The sequence below is a fragment of the Ambystoma mexicanum genome, chromosome 1p, assembly GCF_040938575.1.
Source record: "Ambystoma mexicanum isolate Mex_15411 chromosome 1p, UKY_AmexF1_1, whole genome shotgun sequence".
NCBI classification, from domain to species: Eukaryota; Metazoa; Chordata; class Amphibia; order Caudata; family Ambystomatidae; genus Ambystoma; species Ambystoma mexicanum.
This window is the reverse complement of record NC_090921.1, coordinates 373,590,863-373,616,379: the sequence shown is the minus strand read 5'-3', so window position 1 is coordinate 373,616,379 and position 25,517 is coordinate 373,590,863. Positions and strand designations below refer to the sequence as shown.

The following is a 25,517-nucleotide window of genomic DNA, read 5'->3' as shown; positions in this document are numbered from 1 at the left end:
ACATTGCAGTCCGGGGAGGCCGGAGGGCGCATGTGAATCCATGAAAGATACCAATGCTGGAGAAATGGAGTTACAGGTAAGAAACTACTCCCTTCTCCAGCATTGGATCTTTCATGGATTCACATGCTTAGAATAGATTGTAAAGCAGTAACATCAAGAAGGAGGTGAGAGTGCAATGTAACTTACATTCGTAGAGACACCCCCAAACACTACCGTTTACACCATGTATGTAAGCAACAACTTATTATACTGATACGAAACGGATTTCCGCCATACAATGCTATGTCATATGACTCAGTATGCACCCCTTGCGCACATATCTACCCAACCACTTATGTTTAGGTCAATACACTATGCACATTCATGTATACACTCTGAAAAACCAGCTGAGCCAAATAATAATAGGCAGCATTCTTCTTGAAACTTTGGCTTACCTCATTGAAAAAGGTGGCGAAGCACTGCCCTTCCCATTTGTACCTCATCCGCGTGCTGCTTTTCCAGGCAGTAGTGGCGCGTAAACGTGTGCAGAACAGACCATGCCGCCGCCTGGCAGATGTCCGTCAGCGGAATTCCTGCCCATAGAGCCACGGAGGAAGATGTCGATCTCGTGGAATGGGCTCTGGGACGATGTAGTAGAGGTCTCCCGGCCTTGGAATGACACAGGGTAATCGCCGAGGAGACCCAGCGAGCCAGACCTTGTTTGGAGATAGCCTTACCCCTAGCCGAGGGGCCGTAGGCGACGAATAGCTGTCTGGTGGCTCTGATATCTTGCGTTTTTTGCAGGTAAAATTTTAGCGCCCTTTTGACGTCCAGAGTGTGAAGAGCCTTCTCCGCCGTCGACGAAGGAGATGCAAAGAAAGTAGGGAGTACCAGGGTCGAGTGCTTATGATAGATCGACGGTACTTTTGGGATGAATGAAGGGTTAGTTGATAAAATAACTTTGTCCTTAAAGAACCTCAGATATGGAGGGTCTATGACCAGTGCCTGTAGTTCCGACATTCTTCTAGCCGAAGTGATGGCAACTAGGAACGCGAGTTTCCAAGATAGAAATTGTAGAGATGAAGAGGACATTGGCTCAAAGGGAGGCTTCATTAAGGCAGCTAGAACCGTGTTCAGACTCCACGACGGTGGGAACCGTTTTTCCGGAGGGAAGGTTCTAAACAGACCCTTCATGAAATGCTTCACTAGCCTGTCACTGAATAGTGGAGGGGACTGTCTTCTTCTGGTAAATCTCGAAACAGCCGCCAGGTGTACTTTGATTGACGATGATGACAGTCCGCTCTCCGCAAGATGAAGAAGATACGGGAGGATTTGCTCCGGAGTTACTTCCAAAGGTTGTATATTTTGTTGTGTTTGACACCATATACAGAACCTTTTCCATTTGCTTACATATGATTTGTTAGTGGACGGGGCTCTGGCTGCCTGCAGAATCCTTCGGCAATCAGTCGAGACTTTTAGGTTCCCGAACTCCGAGAAGTCAGGAGCCATGCAGTTAAGTTCAGGCTGTCCGGATTGTGGTGCCACACGGTCCCCTCGTCCCTGGACAGGAGGTTCGGTACTTTCCTGAATGGTATCGGCTGATCCAGCGACAGATGAAGGAGGTCTGAGAACCATGGTTGCCTCGGCCAGCGCGGGGCCACTAGGATGACCCGGCAATTGTACCTGTGGATCCCCTGGATCGTCCTCCGTATGAGGGGAAATGGAGGGAAGGCGTAGAGGAACTTGCCTGTCCACGGAAACGAGAACGCTTCCCCCAGGGAGCCTGTTTGGGGCCATCTGCTCGCGAACTGAGCACATTTTCGGTTTCTTTCCGTGGCGAAGAGATCTATCGACGGGGTCCCCCATCTTTCGAAGATTTCCCCGAGTTGAGTGGAGTCCAGCTCCCACTCGTGTATTTGTGACATAGTCCTGCTCAGGGAATCCGCCTGTAAGTTCTTCGCTCCCGGTAGGTGGTATGCCACTAGGGAGATGTGGTGTTTTAAAGCCCAATGCCAGATCTTTTGAGCTTCCTTCGAGAGGGTCCTGGATCTGGTGCCACCCTGTTTTATCAGGTAGAACATAGCTGTCGTATTGTCCGTGAGCACTCTTACTTTTGACCCCTTGATGTGTGGGAGGAAAGATTTCAGGGCCCATCTCACCGCCCTTAGCTCCAGGACGTTGATATGTAGGCGAGATTCGGTCGACGACCACCTGCCTTGGGTTTGGTGACGTGACATGTGTGCTCCCCAGCCCGACAGAGAGGCGTCTGTAATGATGGTGTTCTGAAATTCCGGCTCCTGCAGGGGGACCCCTCTGTCCAGGTTGCGCGCCACTTTCCACCATCGGATGGCTTTGATAACTCGTTCGTCGTCGACTATTATCTTGTCCGACCAGCGGCCTGTGGCCTGCTTCCATCTGTCTGATAGGAACTCCTGTAGAGGTCTCATGAACAACCGGCAGTTCGCGACTAGGTGGATGCACGATGCCATGGAGCCGAGGAGAGCCGCATATTTTCTTACTGACAACCTTCTCTGTAAACGAAGTTGGCTTGTCAGGTGTTTGATCTTCAACAACCTTTCCAGGGATGGTTTCACTAGTCCCGTGTGGGTGTCGAATTGAGCACCTAGGAACTTCAAGCTCTTCGAGGGCTTTAGTGAAGACTTTTCGTAGTTCACTGCAAATCCCAGACGCTGTAGCAGTCGCAAGGTGGTCAATAGGCTGTCGTTGGTCGACGCTGGGGAGGATCCCCTCACGAGCCAGTCGTCGAGGTACGGGTAAACGTGATGCCCTTCCTTCCGCAGCCAGGCTGCTACGGGTGCTAGGCACTTTGTAAAGGTTCTTGGGGAGGACTTCAGGCCGAAAGGGAGCACAGTAAATTGGTAGTGTGTTTGGCCGACTAGGAACCTCAGGAACCTCCTGTGGTGAGTGCGCACCGGAATGTGAAAATACGCATCTTGGAGGTCCAGAGACGCCAGGAAATCGTTCTTTTGGACCGATCTGATTACCTCCTGTAGAGTAAGCATCTTGAACTTTTGACTCAGCAGGGTTTTGTTGAGGTCCCGTAGGTCGAGGATGGGGCGCCACTTCCCGTTTGGTTTCTTTACTACGAAGCAGCGTGAGTAAACCCCTAAGCCTCTCTGTGAAGCAGGGACTAACTCGATGGCGCCTTTTTTTAGCATGAGCGCAACCTCTCGACGCAAGACGCTTAGGTGTGGTTGAGACAGGCGTATCGGTGGACGTCTTGGAGGTCTGGATTTGAATCTTAGGGAATGTCCCAGTCTCACCGTGTCCAGAACCCACCGATCTGTCGTAATTGACTCCCATTCCTCGACGCAACTTGACACTCTCCCTCCTAGAACGTCATTGTTGATCTTTTTGTTTTCCCGTCGACGACGAGTAAGTGGGACGTCTCTTAGAGGCCTGGAAATTTCTGCGTCGGGTCGAGGACTGTGAGGCGCGTCTATAGCCTTGGGACGGATATGAAGACCTCCCGAATGCTCTATCCCTGGATCCCGCAAATCGTGCGTTTCCCGTAGCTCCTCTAAAGGGGCGAAAGGAACGAAAGGGCTTACCGCTTTGGAGAGAGCCCAGCGAGCGCGCCGTCTCAGAGTCCTCCTTCATTCCTTTCAAGGCCTCATCCACCTTTTCGCCAAACAGGTGGTCACCTTCGAAAGGCATGTCGACGACCTTATATTGCACCTCGGGTCTAAAGTTGGTGCACTTGAGCCAGGCCTGGCGTCGTAGAACCACTCCGTTGTTAATTTGTTTGAACCCCGAGTCTGCCAGGTCCACCGCTATATTGATAGCATGGTTCGAGGCTTCTTCTCCTTCACGAACCAGGGACATAGCTGATTTTCTGTGTTCTTCTGGGAGGTGGTCCAAAATGGGTGCCAGTCTGTGCCACATCTCCCTGTCATACCTGGCCATGATTGCCAGGGAGTTCGCTGCTTTCACTGTTGACGCTCCCACTGACAGGATCTTCTTACCGAAAGCGTCTTGGCGTCTAGCTTCGGAGTCCGGCGGGGTAGAGCACTTATGCTGGGCCTTTGCCTTTCTCGTCGCCGCCGCCGATACCACCGAGTCAGGCGTGGGTTGCGCAGAGAGGCATTTTGGTGTCGAATCTGGAACTTTAAATTTTTTCTCTACGCGGCCTTTGACCGCAGGTTCCGAGAATGGATGCCGCATGGTTTGGACGCCCTCTTTCCATACGTGGTCCAGTATCGGTATCGAAAAAACGGAACGCCTATTCTTGCCCATGTGGTCAAAGAGGAAGCAGTCCTTCTTTTCTTCTTGTTGGGTCAAACCGAACTCCTTGCAGGCCTTTTCCATCATGGAATGGAAGGCCCCTATGTCATCCGGTGGAGATGGGTGAATGGGACTTTTCGGAGGATCCACCTCCACATCCGAAAACCATGACGGGTCTCTCGACGGCGAGAGGGAGATATCAGAAGCTGACCCCTGTTCAGAGAGGGAGTCCGAGAGCTCACCTTCTTCCTGGACTGTTGGAGCAGTTGGGCCCACGACCGATCTAGTCGGGCGGTGTGAAGGTCCGGGCTCGTCGACGAGGGGAGTCGTCGGAACAGGTGGGAGCCTTTCGTCCAGGGACTTCAAGAGCGAGTGTAAGGAGGAAAGTACCTCCATGGAGAGAGTAGCCTGGGCGTTTGGAGGCTGGGTGAAAACTTGAGAGCAGGTTGCACCAGAAGGAAATCTGGGCCGTAGCCCCAGGTCTTCCGGGCTCACTATTCTGAAGCCGTCGTCTTCTTTGGAGGCGATCGAAACTGCCTGTTCTTGTAGCAGTGTGTCGGGTAGCCCCATGTCGAACGCTTCTGGCCTCCAGGCCTGGAACTCCGTCGACGAGGGAATCGTCGTCGACGATGAGCTCGTTTGAAAGGCGGGGGACTGTGACGGAGTGGGCACTTGGATCGTCGCCGTCGTCGACGGAGGGCCTGCAGGTGGCTTAGGCGGTCCCGCCTTCGCGGAGCTCTCCCTGCGTTTATCTGCCTCTCTACTCGTAGCTGATCTTTTCTGATCGCTCGAGGAGGATTTTGGCCTGTCCTTATCTTTCTTCGACGAAGAAGAAGAGGAAGATGATTTCTTCGTCGATTCTTTCGATGAGGCCTTAGAGGAATGACTTCGAGGCACGTCCTTCTCCGTAGGTCGTGATTTTTTGGCCGGAGGTTCCGACGGATGTGAGCGTCGGGAGGCTTCTGATGTTTTCGCTGAGGCGATACTGCGCACCGATCCTACCTCCGACTGAGGGTACGCTCCAGCGCCGTCGTTCAGCCACGAGACCAGTCGCCGATTCCGGTCCTTCAGGGTTTTTTGGGAAAACCCCTTGCAGATATCACATTGGTCCGCCGAGTGGTGGGGGTGAAGGCAGTAGATGCAGTCAAGATGGCCATCCCCTTCATAAACCTTCTTTAGACCGCACGTGGCACACGGGCGGAAAAGAGGCTTACCCGACATTATTGCCAGACCAACTAACAAAACTCGTAGGAGTTAGAAGCGGACCAAACAGACAAACTCGCAGGAGTTAGAAACAATCGATAAGTATTTGAAGAAAATACACGAGGAGATCCCACTATCTTTGGAGACGGTTGAAATCTGAAGGGACCCGCGGGGGCGGGGCTTATATACCATCACGTCCAACGGGGCGTACGTGGGCGGCCCCGTAGAGGACGCAGACGGGGATAGGGCAGAAGTTTTTCCTATTGGAAATGACTATATATATGTGTACCGAGGGTTCCCAGTCTGACGACGGGGAATATTCTAAGCATGTGAATCCATGAAAGATCCAATGCTGGAGAATGGGAAGGTCCACTGCAGCAACGGGCAAACTTCAATTGTGCGGTCGTTCAGCGTTGCAGCTCCTCACGTCTGACAGTAAATAGCAACACTGCAGTTCTCAGATACCACTTCAGACTTTCCTCGCATCTGGGTTTCAGCACTCTGTTGAGGTGGCTCAGGCTTGGTCAGAACTGCATCAGGGAAGTCCGGAGGATCTTCCTAGCACTCGGGTCTGACTTAAAACCAACACACACAATCTGGCGTTGCTTTGCCTGGCACTTCGCTTCCAGCAGCAGTGGAAATACAACCAGCTTGGAGAGGATGCCCAGATGGGCTTACTTTGGAGTTCATTGGTCCCACCAACTCAAAAGGGAGAAGTCGTCCTTGCAGGGCTTCTCTAGTCGAGGCGAATTCGGACCTTCAGCACAGCAGCAGGGCTTCACTGGGTAAACCAATGGTCCAGGAGTTGCAGCAGGCGTCGCTTCCAAGTTCTTCTTCGGATTCCTTCGTTCAGTGGTCGACTGCCTTCCACGACAAAAAGCCTCAACTTTTATGCAGGATTCTCCCATTCATTCCAGCCTAGCTGTCAATCACACAGCAGGGTGGCTGTCCTTGCCGGACAGCCAGCCGGCCAATCACCTTTTGTTGCATTCCTGTAACCCAGGGGATTAAGCACAGGGAGTTTTGGGCACCTCCCTCACTTTCTGCCCCTGCCAGACATACCGAAGCCAGAGGCGGGTTTCACTCGTGAAGCCCGCCAAAGTCAAAACAAAGGGACCAAAAATGGTTTGGCGCGCAGAGTAAATCACAAGAAGGACCTTTCCAACAAGGAATGCCTCACCGTGGCTACAAACATAGCCCGTGGTAAAAACACACAATGGTAGTAAAAAGTAAACCACTGCCACCAGTCATTAAATGTAGAAAGGGTAACAAACATGTTACATGAGAAACTAGGCAAAGGGGATACTAACTAACCCCTCCAGCACCCTATTGTATGATAGTGTGTGCTGGGTCTAGAAAGTTACAAATTGTAAGTAAAGTCAATTTCACTTTACTGCTCTTGGAAACAGTTTCTGCAAGAGAAGGTATTCAAAAACCTTGGGAAATCTAAGGCTTCACTGTGCCACTGCACTGAAGTTGCTGTGTGACAATGTAAAGATGATGCCTATAGAGTTTGTCAGACTACAAAATCAAAAGAAAGAATAAATCACATTAAAATTACATGAGCGATAAAGTCCTAAAGTCCAGAAAAAGAGCTGGGGGTCTCTAAGGTAGAAGTGAATTAACACATTTCTGAGAATTCTCCCTAACAGTGGTGTGAGTGTGGGGTGGGGGCAGAGAGGGTGGGACGGGCTGGGGCAGAGTGTGTGGCGCAGGGCGGGGCAGAGAGTGTGGGGCGGGGCAGAGAGTGTGGGCGTGTGTGCAGGGGGATTTAGGGGGATGCGGGGTTGTGTGTGTGTGTAAGCTGAAGTAACCAAAGAAGACTACCAGAGACGTCTACAGACCCTTTGCAACACAGTGAAGCGACCACTGCTGTCCTGACCCACGTTTTCAGTGCGACAGAGGAGCTCCAAAGAGGACTCATTCCCTTTGGAACTTTGTATTGAGCCATTTCCCCGAGGTCCTAGGAGTTTCCAGAGCTGCAGAACCCCAATACCGTGGAGACCTGTTGCGCATTTCGAGTACATCATTGTGGAAAGGCCGAATCCATCCAACACTTTGCTGAGCCCTCAAGGACACTGCAGAGATCTGATCCAACTCGCCCAGACTCCCCCTGACCAGAGTGTAGGACTGCAGGAAGCAAATAAGATTGACCTGGCGATCCGGTTCCTTTGATGGTGCTTCAGATAAGGTGCCAAAACCGCAGAGTGAACCAAGAAGTTGAATCGTGCCCCAGGTCCCTCCTCAAGGCTGCTGCTGAGAGATCCTGTCCAGTGTCCTGCCTTCAGCCATCAGACCAAGGAATCCGGAGGTTCGGTCCCGAGCTGCAGATTTGCGGATCATCCAACACTAACATTTTCTTCCAACCCAAGGTACTGTGGAGGAAAAGGTATTGCTTACCAGATTCCAGAAAGTCGCTCCAGAGCACTGGAGTGGATGTAGAGGTGTCCAGAGCAATCCCCTCTTACGCCAGACTCAAGCCGCTGCTTGTGTCCCTTTAGAGAGTCATTTAGCAGGGTCTCCAAATTTGGTTAAGACTTCTTGTAGCTTCCTTCCTAGAGACTAGAAAGTATCCACAGAAACTTTTGATTTCTTATGCTTTGCAAGACTTTAAACCGATATCAACTGCCTTTTAGCTGGGGTTGCATTACTGACATTAAAGGACTTACTGTGCAGCAAAACAGCCTCTAGAACCTGAAGCTCTACTAGGATAACACTAACCAACTGCTTTTCTCCCCAGAAATCACTCATGTGTATGCAGACAATTACCGTATTATTTTGTGGGTGGCGGTATTACATATAGAACTGTCAAACTCCTGTAACAATTGTATGCGTTCAGCAACTACCAACTAAGAAGGGACTATTGGACAGTATTGAAAAGTATATCTATGTGTGATGGTTTATAGTGCCAAGTATGTAGTGACTCTTGTGTAAAACTAATAAATATATATCTTAAGTGTTTCTTTGATGTACTTTACTGGGTTCAGTGTACTTAACTACAGCTCACATCTTCCTATTAAGATATGCCCGACTGCTCTGCCACTATACCAAGGTCCTGAGTTAGTAAAGACTAATGCTAACAGTTTTGGATCTACAATCCACTGGGATAGCTTACTGAAGTCTTACCATCAAGTAGGCCTTTAGGAACACCAACGAACACCGCCAAAAGGAAGATCTGCACCACATATGCACACCAGCAGTGGTCCAATGAGGGAACACTGTGGGCCCCTAAAACCCACCCCCCCCTATCCCCCAAGATCCCCCCCCCACTCCTGTCGAGTCATGCGTGCAAACTCGGGCATACTGGCATCAGTATCTGGATTGGGACCAGACAGTCTCAACCCCACTTCCTGCGTACCAAAACACATGGCATGCACTAGCCCGATAAAGCCACTGCTTTCCAGGGCAAATGCAGGACCATAAAAAGTGTATTCCTGACCTGAGAAGGCAGAAAGAAGGCCAAATAACAAAATTGCCAAACAAGCAAAAAATCTTGTAGCACGTCCATCTTAGGACACTAGCCACAGTCAGTAGCCAAACTCGTTACACAAGAATAAGCCAACAAAAATTATAACAAAAAATGATAAAAATCTAACTGCTGCCACCAGCTTGTCTTGAGGCACATTTAAAAGTAACCAAAAATCCCTTAGGTTAAGTCTAGAGTGATACAAAAGTATCCTCATTGCACTGCATTGCAAAATGCTGTGTGAAATTTTAAAAAGTTACCCAAACAAGTAACATGCAAAAAGACAAAAGGGAAAACGTTTTCACTGTACTAACAGTCTGAAGGATGAGTCAGTTTCCCCATAATAAATGAGCAAAAGGCCAGTGAAGTGAAGCTGAAGGCTTCGCTTCTCTGCAAAAAGTCAGTACAAGGTTCAAAATAAAAGCAAAATGTTTAGGGGTCCATAAAATTTGGAGGAAAAGTTGCCTAAGAGGGAAATTTTCATTACATTTACCATTTTAGCTGAGATGCTGTCACAGGTTTCTCTTTTCCTAAGAGGATCTACAATAATAAAGGGTCACTGGCTGGGTACCAGTGCACCGCCCCACCCCTCCTGTGATACCAAAGGTTTGGGGCTCTATGCTGCAGCTACCAGGCAATCACACGCCTGTGACTTTATGGAGTACATTCTGCTAACCAGCATTGCTACTCAACTGACTTTCTCCATTGCTGCAGACGATCAAATAGCACAATGTAGAATCAGTGGAGCAGCCGCCCATGATTTGCCAACTGTGGTAAGCGTCTGGTGACAAAACCAGTCTCAGTTTTCTCACACACTACAACAGAGCATGTTTATTCTACATAGAGTTCTGTACTAGTATGCTAGAAGACTGTTCTGTGGGACAGCATGCCATGGACTCAGGAACAAGTGGTGCCTCACCTTTATAAGGTGTTAGTCGTTGTGCCGATTCATGGTTTTGGCTGGATTAATAGGACCATGTAAGAACACCATTTTTGTTGAATGATCACAGAATATTCATGGGCCATGTGAGAGGACTGTATGCAGGCAGAATGTGGATTGGACGTATTTGGGTAAAGATTTGGTAAAGCCCCCATGCCCCAAGAGATTTTTAAGCAATGGCTTGCATTGTTTGATTTTATGACAAATGTAAAACAAAATCGGTAAAAAGCTATAGAACGTACACTCAGTTCTGCAATGGAACCCATGACGAATTTCAATAGATGGAAGCATAGGCGTATTAGTGATGACCAACCACCAGTCAATCTGAAATGTCGCCAGTCGTTAGTTTATTGTTCTGTATGTCCTCCCCCCCCCTTTCTCTCTCCACTTGTCATTCACTTGCACCATCTCACTAGTCATTAGGCATAATATGATAGTTTGATTGTATGTTCTTCTCCCCCCCACCCCTTCCCTCACTCCTTCCTGTCATGCACTTGCACTAGTTGAAATGCCTCTGTCCTAGTATTCTAGTTTTTTGTTAAGATCATATGGAATCTGCAAGGCCTGACGACTATTCCCTTGTTCCCTTCCTGCCTTGAAGCGATTTGAAGCAAACGCTTTATAAAAAAACAATTACAATTTACCACTATGAGGAGTTCCCTCCTTGTCTCTTCCAGCTCTCGCCCGTTGGCACTGGTAAACAAATAACAGAAAATGTTCCTTTGATACTAAACAGCTTTATCAGTTAGCCCAAAACAGTTCTTAATTTATCCCCATGTCAGGGATATATTGAACCCAATGAGGTCTTCCACTTTAACTCTTGGTCTTTAGTGAACACCATTTTCGACTTGTTCCTGTTCGTATATTCCTTCTTTCTGCCTCAGGAGGCCAGGGGCTTGCTCAGCCAGACTTCTATTCTGTGGTCATAGTTTCTTTCAACCCCCCTTTGGTTCTTCTGGTTATTAGCTACAGATGGGCTGCAGGCCTGCTTGGACACGCGTTGGGTGCGGTTTCTCTTATTCCCCCAAGGAGTCTTCTAAATGTCATCCCCGTACAGGCATCTGGGTCTGCTTGGCCCTGCATTGGTAATGGTTTCTCTTCCAGTTTTGTTTTCCCTCTTCTGTGCAGTGCCGCATACCTTCACTCCTGTGGTCGGGTTCAGTTGTGGAGCTGGTCCCAGGCGTACACGGAACCACCTCCTCACCCTGGCTCCAGATTGCACGGTTGCTGGTGCGTTAGTCTCCCTGTCTAGGAGGAGCAGGTCCCCGGGACATCAGTCTCGGGGAGTGGTTTAGTCTCCCACGGTCCCAGGATCGGCAGGAACGTCCGACGCTGGTAAAGAGGCAGTGCTCCGCAGACTGCTTCGGGTGCCTACCCACCACGCAGACTGCATAGCTCTCCAGTTGGCTCCCGAGGGGGCGTCTCTTGATCTTCAGCTATGCCTTCCTTCTCTCGATCTCCTGGTGTATTTTAGAGCCTCCTTGGAGTGGAGGGAGACATCTCATTGGTTCTGGGATTCACAATTAGGCTGTTATCGAGGTACATCAGAGACTAAGCCATTCACCTTAAAGTGGGCCTACTCAATTCCCATATAACAAATGTTTGGGACTTTGCAATGAGGTGCGGTGAAAGGGAATACCTGCATCGGCAGTCCTTGTCCTCAGAGTGGGAAGAGTTTGAGGGTGGTAAATCACCCTCAATGGGATCCCTCTGCCCAGTCTCCTGGGTAGGATATTGTGTAGCAGGATCACCTCCCTGCTCCCAAATGGGGTGGCATTCACTTGGGGAGGAGCAGCGAATTCCCTGGATTCTTCACAGTGCCTACAATGCACAGGAGGATTTTCCAGACCATTGCTTCTCGCTGGATGTGCCCATCGAAAGTCAAGGGGCCCAATTGATTAATACATCCCCGAATTGTCACTGTAAAAGACCTTTTCAAGCTTCTTGTCCCCAATCAAAACAAGGACATTCTCTGCTAGTAGGGGCAAAAAACCCATGAGGTGGATCTCAAAAATCTATGCCAGCACTGACCCTATAAAGCATTTTCATTATGCTGGTTTCCCTAGTTCAGCCCCATGTTGACGCCGTGGTCCCACTTATGCCTCCACTATTTGACTCATTTCCCAGGTTTGAGTGAATATGCACATTCAGGGGCACTTCTGTTCTATTCTTCCTTCTGTGCCCAGTTCTGCCAAGATTCAACACCTAGAGGAGTTCTTCCCCTAATGGATGGGTTTAGTGCCTCAGTGCAGAATTAAATTGCAATGTGAACATCGCTTACAAGTTCTGCCACCCACAGGGCAGCTCTCAGTGCGCCGCTCCACCAAATTTCACACTCAGCGCCCAGTTAGTGTAACTCTCTGCCAGCCATCTCTTTGCCAGCCATCTCCCTTCCAGCCATCTCCCTGCAGACAGCCCCACCTATGCACACAATGGAGCTGTGCCCTGATCCAAGCCCACACACCAAACAGAAAAGAAGCACTTACCTTTCTTTCTGGTCCCTCAGCTCCATTCTGGGTACTTACTTGGAAATAGCAAAATTTAACAAATTCCACCTTAAACCCATATCCATGGGTCCCTCAAATGCCCCCCCCCCCTTCCATGCACTTGCACGTTCTCAATGTCACTGGGCCTAGTAAGATCGCGGTTTTGTTCTCCCCTGTTCCACTCCCTTGCCTTGTCGCGCTCTGAAACACTTGTGTACGAGGGCAATAGAAATAAAATTTCAATTCAAAGAGAGCTCAGATAAAGAGCCTCCACATGAGCTCTTCAAAGCATGCAGGGCCACCAAACGACTGACCCCTGGCTTCCTGTAGCCAGGACTCCCAAGTGCTAACTAGTGTGCGCAGGGACAGAGGCATTGCAGGTCCTGCTGTGGGGCAGGTCCAAGTCTCAGTTGCCTCTGCAGGCAGTTACCATGTCACAGATAATTCTCCCGTCAGGTTTACTGATGGGACATTTTATGCAGGAACAGTGGCACCCTGTACATAACGGAGTGACACCACCCATTACAGGTTGTTGCTGCTCCCTACATTGATATGTTATTTGTGTCGCGCTCATACACCAGTGTTTCAGAGCGCAACAAGGCAACATCATTGCCCCATTCTAATACAAGTGTGTACTCTAATAATGCCCGATACCTCTGCAACATGCACCACATCGTATGCCGTAATGCATTAGAGCTAAGGCCAGAAGAAAACTTATATAAACTCCAGCAGTGCAATTTATTTAACAAAGTCTTTGCATAGAGCTTGACTTGTCATCCGGAGTGGACAGATTTAAATTTTTGCAGTCCAGGTGTCACAGTTAATTGGATCTCTAAACCTGGATTGTTCCTGGACCTTTGTGGCCAGAGGGAATTTAATGGAGGGTGCCCTGCCACAGCAACCCTTCTTGTATGTGCTGTCCCAGGGTAGCCTACAAGGCTCTTAGGACAGGGGTATTTTTTTAGCACCTGCTTTTGGCCCTACGGTTACCATCACCCTTCTAAGTTGTTATGAAGGCTGTTTGCAGCTGTAATTTAGCTTTGGCTTCACCACTGTTTTATCAAATTTGACTGCATTAGTAGCACAAGGTTCTGGGCTACTAAACTATTCTTTGGGGGAAGCCATACAGCAATTTTATTTTTGACAAGCCCTTTGTGGGGATGACACGGCCTTCCTATAATGGCTGTTGTATATCACCACCATGTCCCCTCTGCTCCTTCCTCTGCCATCTTGGATCACCAATCACCCCCCCCCCACCTTTTCCCTCTTCATGGGACCATCTTCTGCTGCCAGGCTGTCCAGTTTCGCCTTTCAAGCCACCCACATGTGCTTTGCCGAGAGCTTTCATCTTCCAGGTGCATTCCTCACCATTGCTGCCTCAGGGTGGTTAGCCTCCAGGAAAGCTGGATTATCCTGATTTTGGGTAGTCACTGAGCCTGGAGTGAAAGAAGCCCCAGTCCCTGCTCCCAATCTTTCCCCCCGCCCCCACACCTGTAGCACCCCTCTTCTCATACCCTCTTCCCATTTCCACCCCACCTCCCCTCACACTCGCCAATTACTGGATTCTTGCACTGCGGAAGAAGCCTAGTACTCACTGTTTCGCAGTTTCTGCGCCAAGTTCTCTGCATCGAACGCTACAAGTACTTGCACCCAGGATTATTCTTCAAATTTCTCTTCAGAGGTCCTCTAGGTGCTGGAGATTTGTAGGTCCCCTTCTCCCTCCGCTACAGTTCACCAGTGGAATCCATTATCCCCCACCCTTCTCTGCTTACCTCTGTCGCTGGCTAGCTAAGCATCATACCTGGTACTGGATCACCTTAATTGGGGACCCTATGTTGTCGGCTGTGGTTGGTTGTACCCATTTCTGCATTTGTTTGACATACTTTGTCCTATGCCCGGCGCTCTGCCTATGGGACGTTTTGTTTCATTTCATCATACAGGGAAGTTTTGACAACTTTAAAATTCCTTCAAAAACTGGAGAGCACTTACTGGAAATCTGAAGGCTTCAGGGACAAAAAAAGGGCCCCAAAAAAAATGTCAATTTAAGACGGGAATTTTAGTGATTACCTCCGATTTAATGCTATTTAAATGTACACAAATGAGTGCACTATTTTCAGAGAATTAGGATACAGCGAACTGTGGTTACAATACATCAAAGAATTTCTAGGAGTCTAATAACAGACAGACTATTCTTAGACTTCAATTAACCCAACCCCTCAGCTGTGTCCCTCTCTAGTCACTGCTCATAAAGCGTTACACTTTCCACCCTCTAGGTACTGTATGGAGTTTATGGTCTACAATTTGACTATGCTCTACTGTGCTCGAGCTTATGGGGATTACATTGATTTATGTGTTGGCATCTTGAATAGGTCTGCAATACTGAATTATTAATTATGAATTTATTGAGTTCCTTTTTTTCTCCTCATCCTTTATAGAGTATTGATTTTTCCGGAATGGGAGAATGGGAAGTGGACTACAACTCAAATACAAAAAGTACATTAACTATATGGGTTTTTATGTGCACCTTAAAACAGCAGTATACATTCAGTACATCTTTGTAGTTTATCCGCTTGCAGATTTGGGACCAACTGTTGTACCTATGCACCAGCGTTCCTACCTTCCTTAATTGAAGACTGGCTGCTCTGCCATATCTCCCAATATAGAGTTATTCATATTTTAGTTGGAAGCCTATGAAAAATGATAGATGGCTTCACATCCATCACCAAGAGTTGTAGAAAAAGCTGCCTAGCATATACCAACTTCAATTTGTCTAGACAAACACTATATCAACTATGTTCAAAACAGGTTTCTGAAATGCAATTTCCTGGTCTATAGTTTTGAAAGTGGTCATTTTAAAATTAAAAAAACATGATTCGTTAGTCTCAAAAAAGTCACTGCCAAGGCTAGAATTGGTTAAAGCCATAAAAATTTAAAAAAAATGCAAACTGACTCGCTCTAACCATTCGCACAGACCACACTAGAATTTATCAAGGTTAAATATTTCAACATTTACTTCAAAGACCAATATAAACTTCTTACTACTCAACTCAGCACTCCTACAGTAAGTGAAATGACTCTCAAAAACCCCAATCACTGGGTACCATAAGTTCTAGAATGGAGTAGCATTTTTTTTTCAAATTGGAGAGTTTTAGGAAGAATTTTCATTTCTTTGCTTATTTCCTCCCCCCTTCGAGATCCCTAGCTCTTTTGCTGGACTTAAGACTTTTTAATTTTAACGCAAGGGTGAGTGAGACCTTTTTCTCACCATCGCATGTGTTTTTCCCCGAATAGGAAATTAAGTTTTCACTGTTTTTGGAGTCTGACAAACTCCAGAGGCATCTGCTTTCTGTATAGTGACACGCAGCATCTTCAGTGCTCCATCACTGAAAAGTCCTTTGGATTTCTCTTGAGGTTTAAATACCTTTTCAAGGGTGAACTACTGTTCCCAAGAATAGTAAGATGAAATTGATCTTAATTACCTTTCCCTTTTGTAGGTCCAGCACACACCATATTATGTAGAGCACTGGGGGGTTACTTAGTAACCCCCTATCCTACTTTCTCATGTAACATTTTTTGTTACCCTCACTACTTTAAATGGCTAGTGGCAGTGGTTTAATTTTTACTACCAGTGAGCTTTCCTACCACAGGCTGAACCCTCAGCTGCCGTACAGCACCTAGGGGTGTCCATTTTGTCAAAATGGCCACTGTATTTTTTCTTCATTTTCTGTTTGTGGGGTCTTTCTTGGCTTTCACTCTGTGCGTTGAGATGGATTTGAGCACTGTGTGTTTTGCCTTTGGCGGGCTTCAGCCCTGAAGCCCGCCCATGGCTCCAGTGTGTCTGGAAGGGAAGGAAGTGAGGCAGGTTCCCTAAACTCTGCTGTCCTTTGTCTCTAGGAGTGCCTGAAGAAAGCCAGTCCTGATAGGCCGGCTGGCTGTCCCGAAAGCAGCCACACTGCTGTGTGATGGACAGCCCAGGCTGTCAATGAATGAGACACTTGTTTAAAAAGGCGACCGTTTTGGGATTAGAGGCAGAGTCGACCACTAGAAGAAACATTGGCAGCAGAAATCGTGAAGAGATGTCCACTGCAACCTCCTGGACCTGTGAAGCCCTGCTGCTGTGCAGTCAACCTTTTTTGAATCAATAGACACTCTGGAAGGGACAACTTCTTCCCTTGGGTTAGTGGGACCAACTAACACCGAGACAAACTCCACTTTGGCGCAATCCCAGACTTGCTGTGCCTCTGTTGCTGCAGAAGCCCAATGCCAGAGGTCGAGTGTCCATAACCGAGTTCAACGTCTGCCGCAGAACTCTTCCGGCTAAAAGCTCCAGGAGCCTCCTAAAGACACTCCACAAGCAGGTAATCCCAATCCAGAGGGCCCTCCTCAGAGCCCAGGACCGAGGGGTGCAAGGAAAGTCCAACCAGAGATATTAAATCTGCATCAGTGCTGTTTACGAAGCGCTGAAACTGCGAAGTGCTGCTGAATCGAAGAGAGCCTGCAGCTGCCGACGACATTCCAGAGTGCTGCCACAGGAGCCCTCCAGACATACTCCCTCTTGTCCCCATGACTGAGGAACCAGGGTCTGCTCGGCTGTAACAAGACTGAATCGAGATGGACTACTTTTCTTCTAACCAGAGGTACTATTTGGGCTTGTGGGTACTTACCTTCTTGCCTTAAGTCGTGCCATCTCACTTGAGATTTGCACCTACTTAACTTTGAGTTGATTTAAACTCCCTTTTGCACCGGCTTAACAGCTTGTGTTCCTACAGCGATATTCTGAACAATCTGACTTTTGTGAAATGACTTTGGATATCCTGTCTCCCTAAAGGCACCTTTCTGAATCCATGGACTTTGGGATTGCTTGTCCCTCATAGGTTGACATTTGTTGAACACTTATGCTTGGAAAGGCTTGCTTTGATTTCATTGAAGGATTCCAATTGTCCTCACATTATAAGTGATTGTTCAAACCTTTCGGTTTTTCCTTAACCCTTCCTTTCTGACACTCAGTCTAAAAAAGTATACTGGTGTTATATATTAATGCAATACTATCCTTGTTATTGAAGTCACTTCAGGGTGTAGGAGAAAGGTATTCGCATTGCCAAAGAGTATTCACCAGCTTTGATGATTTTGAAAAGTAATTCCAAAGTTTGCTGTTACAATTGCCTTTTTAAATAATGCTTTACTAAAACTGAGGTTAAATATTTATAACTGAAACCTTGGTTACTTGCATTGACAGATTTCATTTGTACAGCTCTACAGCTCACATGTACCCCTCGAGATAGCTAACCCACCTTTTGGTATAGCTCTGTACTACACAAGTTGATAGTGTGACAGTGCAGCCAGGCCTAATACCAAGTAGATAAGTCTTGTGTAGTCGCACACTGTGTGACTGCACCAATTCCTATTTTACAGACAACCACAAACTGCAATATTGAGGATCAATCCTTTTTAACAGAATACTGACTTTTTCACAAATGGAGGTCCTCAATGCCAAAACAAAGCACCCATCTTAAGTTCTTCATCAAGCATACAATCCTCTTGAAAATAAACTCTGCCTCAAAACCAAAGAAGCTGAATTGTGTATCCAAAGCAATCAACAAAAACTGTTTTCAAATTATTTATAAGACATATGGGCAGACTCAGTGGCATGGTCTTACATCTGCTATAAGATAAAAGACCCATCAGGGTTCTAAAACGTCATTACAATAATTGGCATTTCACCCCATGTTCTCTTGGAAGAGAAATGTTAACTTTGACTGGTATCTGATCTGAATCCATAACCAGAATCTGCTCATCCCCATCATTCATGGCGTCTTGACTTTCAGGCCGCGAACTTACGCAAATTCAGCATGGTTCTTGTATTCTTCAATGGCCATCTTTTCCAGCTCAAGGCCTCCATCGGCTACGAATCCAGCCATTTCTTCAATTACTTTTCTGATTTCAGGATCCTCTGGGGGTAAAACTTTAAGCAGCCTGTCAGTACTGGTGTTCACTCATACAGCAAACAAATACAAGGCATTTAATGTCTACAAAGAAACCACAACAGCACGTGGTGTAAATAAAACAAAAAGATTTACTTTCTTAAATCACAAACAAAATGGGATAAAGACAAGATATATGATCTGCCCCACAATATCAAATAAACCGGCCATAGGGAACAAATAATGCTTCAAAATTAACAAATAATTGATGTTAAAATTACATCGATTAGGAACTACAAAACCAAGTACATTAGTTTTGCAAGGTGTCTGCTATTGGCTGACCACATAGCAAAAAAGAAAGCAGAGTGCCACTAAAACAGACAGCCATGGTGGCTTTGAAAGAGACAGACTCAATAGATACTTCTAAGTCTGATCGAGGAACCAGCTGACAATTGCCATTTGAAACAAAACTCAGTTTTCTACTGGTGAAAAGAAAAGAATAGCCTGACCTATGATTAATACAAGTTTAACAGTGATCAGTATGTTTATAAGCTTCACAATATTTCGTGAACTTTGGGTTCTAGGCAAACACCTCTAGCTTACCAGTCTTAAAATATATCAGGGATTTAAAAAAGTAAAAAGAAATATCAGTTTTCATTGTACAGAGTTATCATCCCAAAATGTATTTGGAAGATCCATAAGCCAAAAAGCATTTGCCAATACTTTTATGTTAGAGTTTGGTGCATGTGCTGCCAGAATGACAATTTAACCCGTTTGTCCACCAGCTTCCTTCAAGTTCAATGACCTCAGACTGCAGACTACACAATCAAACAGGACTCAAACATGGTTGATGCGATGCTGGGGCTGCAGCCTAATCTGTTCACAGAGTTCTCAGATACATTTAGCTAGCCTGTGAACACATCACTGCACCCAGAGCTTTCACCAAGTGCACTGTGCAGGCATTCTGAATAGATAGGTTGATTCTGCATTCTGATGTGCCAGTGGGCCAATGTGCACATGGGTTTCCTTTAAGTATCAGCGTTGGTTTTGCCTACATCATTCTTCTCACTTGCATGATGGGAAGAGGTCTGCCCGTCAGGAGTAGGAGACGTAGAAGCCACAGGTTGCTTCCTTTTGGGGGAATGCACGCACAAAGGTCTCAATTCTGGAGCATGAATGGATACTTAAAATCTCCTACTTGGAGTGACAGTGTGAAGAGCAGGGTGATGTTGAATGGCACTCCAGAGAGCAGACTGAAGTGACCTACTAGAGAAGAACTCTATTCGGATAATAATTGCAAGACCCCGCCCCTCTGGGGGTGCAAGCCCGGTATGGTATACTCTGCCTGCAAGAATGGCTAAGCAAAGGAGGAGCTGGGTCCCCCAGGTTCTCAGAGCTCTGGATAAGCAGTAACTGTGCCAAGGGAATCACAAATTATTGAAACAGTCTACTGTATTTTCAGCAGGCAATTGGCTAACGCGTATAACAGGTTATTACCACAAACCCTGTTGATGTTGTAAGGGTGTCAAAGAAGGATGCAGACACAAGGGGGGGGCATTTTGGTTGTCTAAGGGTGAGGACACTGACACAAAGATGGCATGTTAGGGGATAACAACCTATTGAATAATAAAGCAAGCAAACACATTATCTTTCCCTATTCCTAGGAGGTGTGTCCCTGCCTCAACTAAAGATCTAAGGTGAGTGTCAGGATGTCTGTTAAGTAAAGGTGTCCACCATCCTGTGTTAAGAAAACTTATTGTCCCTTACACTATAAATTAAGGAATAAATCAGTTCTGTTCCTGTCCCAGGAGAATTAACCCTTCTCCTGGAATTTGTTCTCAGTCTCAAAACCCAGGGGAATGACTCACTTTCCCCAGGTAACAAAGTTCCAAACATGATTTACTTTCTTGGTGGGCAAGGAGAATGCCTCCCCTCTCCAAGCATTTGTTCTCAGTCTCAAAACACGGGGGAATTACTCCACTTCCAAGGCTTGTTGGACATTACTCATGGTCGGTCTTGCCAGAAGAACTCCCTTCTCCTGGTAATTACAAAGCAATCTCTTACAACCAGAGAGAATGACTCCCTTCCCCTGGTCAGCTGCTTCTTTGGTTTGGCCCACTTGGTTCACTTCCCAGCAAAGTACTGCCACAAATATGTCTCGTATCACTCCTGGTTTGGGTCCTCAACCATGGTTTCTCTCCGCTTCCCTTCTCTTCATGTCCCCTTGGGTCTCCAGGTACCTTGCCTGTTCACAGAATGTGGGTACGGTTCTTCCTGGGATCTCTCGTACTCAGCATGCTGCACAGGCGATATCCAGTTAATGTGTCGAAATTAAAATGTCGAATGACAAATTTCCCCCCAAAAATACGATTTTTTTTAACATGGGTTTTTTTGGGTTTCGAGAGTAAAAAAAGGATTAAAAAAAAAAAGTTTGGGGGGAACCCCCCCATTTCAAACGAAAAATAACAAAAAATAGACATTCAACATTTTTTTTGGTATTATTTTTGAAATTTTTGCATTCAAAATGATGAATTTCGAAATATTAACGGCGCGCACCGTGGAAAGTACGAAAAAGTACTGTTTACTGGACTATTGTGCTGCCCCCGCTCTTAACTGAGGCCGTGGATTATTGTTTGGCAGCGTTTGGATTATCAGCTGTCCGACGGAGCATTGCTGCAGAAACGACGCCTGGAGGACGTCGTTAGATGCAACCCTAGTGTTGCCTGGCTTCCTGATTGAGTGCAACACAAAGAAGGTGACTTTTTGCTCTAACGAGTTGGACTGACCACTGTGTGAGCTTGTAGCGTTACGCGTGTTGCGCGAACGCGGTGCACAAAGGGCACAGCGTAATTAAGAGTGTGTTTAAATGTGGTGAATCAACGGAATTAATTGAACGCCGTTCTTTATTCTCACTTCTTTTTCCCCTTTGTCTAAGGTCTCCTTCCTGGGTCCCGCCCCTGGGTTGGGTCAGGACGCCCTCTTCTATTTCTATAAAAAGACTCGAGCCCGCGCACTCATGCGCGCACCGTGGAAAGTACGAAAAGTACTGTTTACTGTTCACAGTGCGCAGGTTGCGAGATCCGAGTTTGATTCTACCATTAAGCAGAGGCATTCATTATGGTAAATGGGCTTCGTAGAGGGAGGAAAATCCGTGGTGATAAGAGCAATGAGATGAACCAATTATTGGGTAACCATTTGGTCATGGCAGATATCCCCACAGATGATAATGAGAAATCCAACTGCTCAAATGAGGTGGGAACGTCTGTGTGTAGAATTGCTGGGTGATGTGAGTGACCATCCATTCCAAGGTTTGGGGGACCAAATAAAGGTCACTACCAATGAGGGGAGCCCCTTGCAACCAATCACTTCTACCAATGCCCCTCCGCTACCAGAAACGTACAAGTTTCAAGAAATGAACCAAGATCATGAGAACGGGGCAATATGTGGGGGCTTGGCGATTCCCCCTAAAGATGCTTTATTAGCCACAACGGGGATTAGATCAACTAAACCGAGTTTTTCTGATGTGTCGATCATTGCCCCGGCTATTGAGGCACTCCTGGATAAGAGAATGCGCTTTTCCAGAGGGCCCTCTACCCCAGTCAAAGCTCACAAATGTTGCATGGAAGATGTTCATGTGCACTCTGCTCCAGGATATGTGCCTGGGACGCAAGCCCAGGTTCATGCTTGTTTTGATGATCATTCATCAAATATTGAGAATGAAAAGGGGGTGCTAAATCAAGGGACTAGTTCACCTGTGGGAATGGTAACCACCGGGGACTTAGTTGGAGCAACAGCTGGGCCGCTACTTCATGCTGACCCCAAAACGAGTTTATCTCAACTGGAAGTGGAAGCTGAACGCAGTCTAATTGGGGTTGAGTTTCCAGTGTTATCTAGAATGAGTTATCAGTTAAAATCAACAGAATTGAGGGGCTATTGTTGTTCACCTGTGATGCGGTGGTGGCCCTTACTAAGGGAAAACAAGGAGAATGCACTAAAATGAGCTCCAAAGCCTCGCAAACCACAGATGATGCAAGTATGGGATCAAAAGCCATGATTCCTCTGGTGTCTTACTAAAGCCTCACAAACTCTGGTTGATCCAAGAATGGGGTTGCAGCCAATTCCCACTTTCGCCGCAGTTACGGTATCTGACGTAAGGAAAACAGATGGGGTTGAAAATGCTGCCCCTAATCAGTTGTCAGAGCTGGTAGCGGCTAATGCAGTGGCCATTAAACAGATACTCCTAACGATAGAAAAGATGAGCTCTATTCACCAACCACCAAAGGGGCAATTCGGTACTATTGAAGCGATGGAAAGGGCCCCCCCCCCCCCCAAGACCGCTGCCTAGCTCAGCTAGAGAGGAGTCACCCGATAGCCCATCAGTGTTGACTAACTTAATTGACTTGGAAGATGATGTACAGAAAGTCCATCACCCCATAGATGCAGAGAAGGCACTTATGGTTGAGGATCAAGGCTATGAGCCAGTTCTTTCAAGGAAGCAGAAGAGACTGCTACTGAGAGCCACAAAACTTAAAAGCAAACCAGCGAAAAATGAAAAGCTGTCCACCAAACAAGATACGGCAAAGTCCTTACTAGATTCTCTAAAGGCTGATATAAAGGATCATTCAATAGAAGAGGAAAAGATCGATCTCCTGCAACTTAATCCTGAATCTAGAGCGCTACTGAATATCGAGAATAATCAGAGCCTGACTGAGAAGTCCAAAATGAAGGGGATAAAAAAGATGGGCAATGGGTCAGAACTGTCTTCCCAGACAGAGGAGCCGTCTTTGGTTAAACACAAGCAAACTGAGCTACTACATTTTTTCCCAGCACTTTATATGAAAAAGGCTTTGAATAAAATCAAGGAGGCAGGCTTTGGTAAATCATCGAAAAAACCATGCGTCGTCAAAATAATACCAACTAAACTCTGCGAGTCTCTCCCAAGTCTATCAAATAGGCAGGAGGGAGAACCTTCTAAAAAGGATTCCCACCAGGAGTCAATAGCAAATGTCCAGGTGATAGAAGCTGTTCATAAGGTAATTATAGAACAGGGTTCTAATGGAAGTGTTGGGTCACCACCATCTAAGATAAATAAAACCAGGGCCAGAGATAGATCTACTTCAGAAGGAGAGTCTAGAGAGCATGCATTATACCCAAAGGTCTACGAAACGGTATCGAACTCGGAGGCACTGTTTTTAACAGCAGATATGCCATCTATCATGGGCTGGGAAACTAAACAATTACCCTCTCTGAAAATGAGTTTAAACCGATCAGCCATGTTGAAAGCCTTTCAGACGATCCCAGTCCTACGAACCATAAGAAGCGATGATATTGACTGGGTGCGATTGTCTCACAACAACCCTACTCGGATGCTTTGTGGTTACCAATCTCATATCATTGCAAGACTAATTTGGGCTCAGAGGGAGGATTTAGAGTTATTGGGGCTATTTCCCGGTCTATTTAATTCCGATGAATGTGCTGAAATCTTTATTGCAACCCTCCCAGAGCAACCACAGAATGCTATTGTAGCAGGATCTTTACCGCTGATCAGTGAAGAGGTATTGAAACAGTTCATGAACCTTGCTGCTTCAATATCAGGAATGATGGGGATGGGTCCTTCTACTTCTCCCAAAACGATAACTGTTATGGGTAAAAAATAGGAGGATAACAATGGTTTGTCTCTGCTGTCATGGAACTCCAACTTGAGGGCATGGAATGCTGTACTTGGGAGTGGTTCTCGTCCAGGGCTTTGCTTGAGCCAAGAAACTATGATCATGGGTGAGGTAGTCCTGGAGGATTTTGATTCTTTTTACCAGCCTGCAGTTAAAGGGATGTTAGGACGTCCAGCTGGTGGTCTAGCAATTTTAATTGATAAAAAGTTAAATGAACTCCTCCTTGCTGTGGACTGATGAGGCGCTGCTGGTTGTGGAAATTTCATGCAAAGAGCTGTTATTTCAGGATTTTATTGTTGTCAATTTGTATTGGAATTATGGATCGACATCCTTTGAAACCCTAACCAATCGCTTAAATTTTCTCTTTGAAGAGGTAATCAGGAGTAAAGTAAGCTTTAATGTGATTATTGGGGGCGATTTTAATGCTACCTGTGTAGGTGGACTTATCGCAGAGAATCAAGGTAAATCTGACTCTAAAAAAAAAAAATCATATGCGAATGGTTTAAGATGGGTGGAGTTTTTTTATGCTCTGGGATATTCAAATGGTCCCGTTTGATTTTGGTACCCACCAATATACATTGTCAAGAGGTTCACATTCATCAATGATTGATTATATTTTTGTGTCCACAGGATGGTTACACCTTGCTGACCCAATTTTGATTGTCACCTTATTTAGGGGTGACCACTTTGCCTTGAAAACCAGTTTGAACTTGAAAACATCGTGCCTTGATGCAGATTTAAATTTAATGGCAATTGACTTTGACCGAGCTCGGTTATCAGTCAAGTGGACCTCTAGAAGGTGCGAGTTACTCAGCTCTTTTATTCTAGAGGATCCCTTGATTACAGTGAGCTCTACGAGTACAGGCGTTTGTGTGTTGCAGGAGGTCCAGAACTCGATCAGAATAGCGGTGCATATGTCACACATGAAGACAGCTACTGAATCTAGGCGATCAATTATGCATCACTATCAATATAATCAAAAAATAGTGTATCTCGGGAAAGAAAAACGCCACCTTATTAGGAAATTGTGTACTCGACACCAGGCCGACAGTGACTTTGCTGAGGCTAAGGCCTGGATTAATACGATCTATAAAAAACAAATAAAAATGTTGAAGTATGAGCTCTATAATATTGAGAATCAGAATCCCATGGCTATTTTAATTACTAAAAACTCTGGACACTTATGGGCGACGATGCGTACCTTATTTGGGACCGCACAGAGGATTGAAGAATCGGCTATCACGGCGGTTTCATGGGTTACTCACATCAAAGCAAAGTTTGCTAAGCCTATTAGTTTTTGTTTATCAGAAGATATTATTCCATTTAGTCCCACCTCTTATGGATGCCCTTGGTCGATTGAGGAAATACAGATGGCCATCATAAAATCTAATGGATCAAGGGCGCCAGGACCGGATGGCATCCCGCCATGTCATGTCTGGCGGCGATTTTTAAAATCAAATTTGATGCTATTTACTATCTTGGGCATATTCCTATTTCCTGGTGCTCGGCGATAATCATTCCAATCTATAAAAAGGGGCCAATGAACGATCCAGTGAACTTTAGGCCGATAGCACTTATGGATGCTTCGGCCAAGATTTTTACGAAACT

The 25,517-nt window shown here is 46.4% G+C and overlaps 1 protein-coding gene across 2 annotated transcripts in view; it reads right to left on the bottom strand.

Annotated features, from left to right (window-relative positions):
• Nucleotides 1-25,517, bottom strand: part of SUGP1 (SURP and G-patch domain containing 1) — a 786,467-nt gene that overhangs the window by 408,963 nt on the left and 351,987 nt on the right. For both annotated transcript variants that reach the window (XM_069649115.1, XM_069649114.1), the window contains exon 6: nt 18,158-18,281. In XM_069649115.1, coding sequence (XP_069505216.1) covers nt 18,158-18,281 — 124 coding nt within the window. The remainder of the gene's footprint in view (nt 1-18,157; nt 18,282-25,517) is intronic.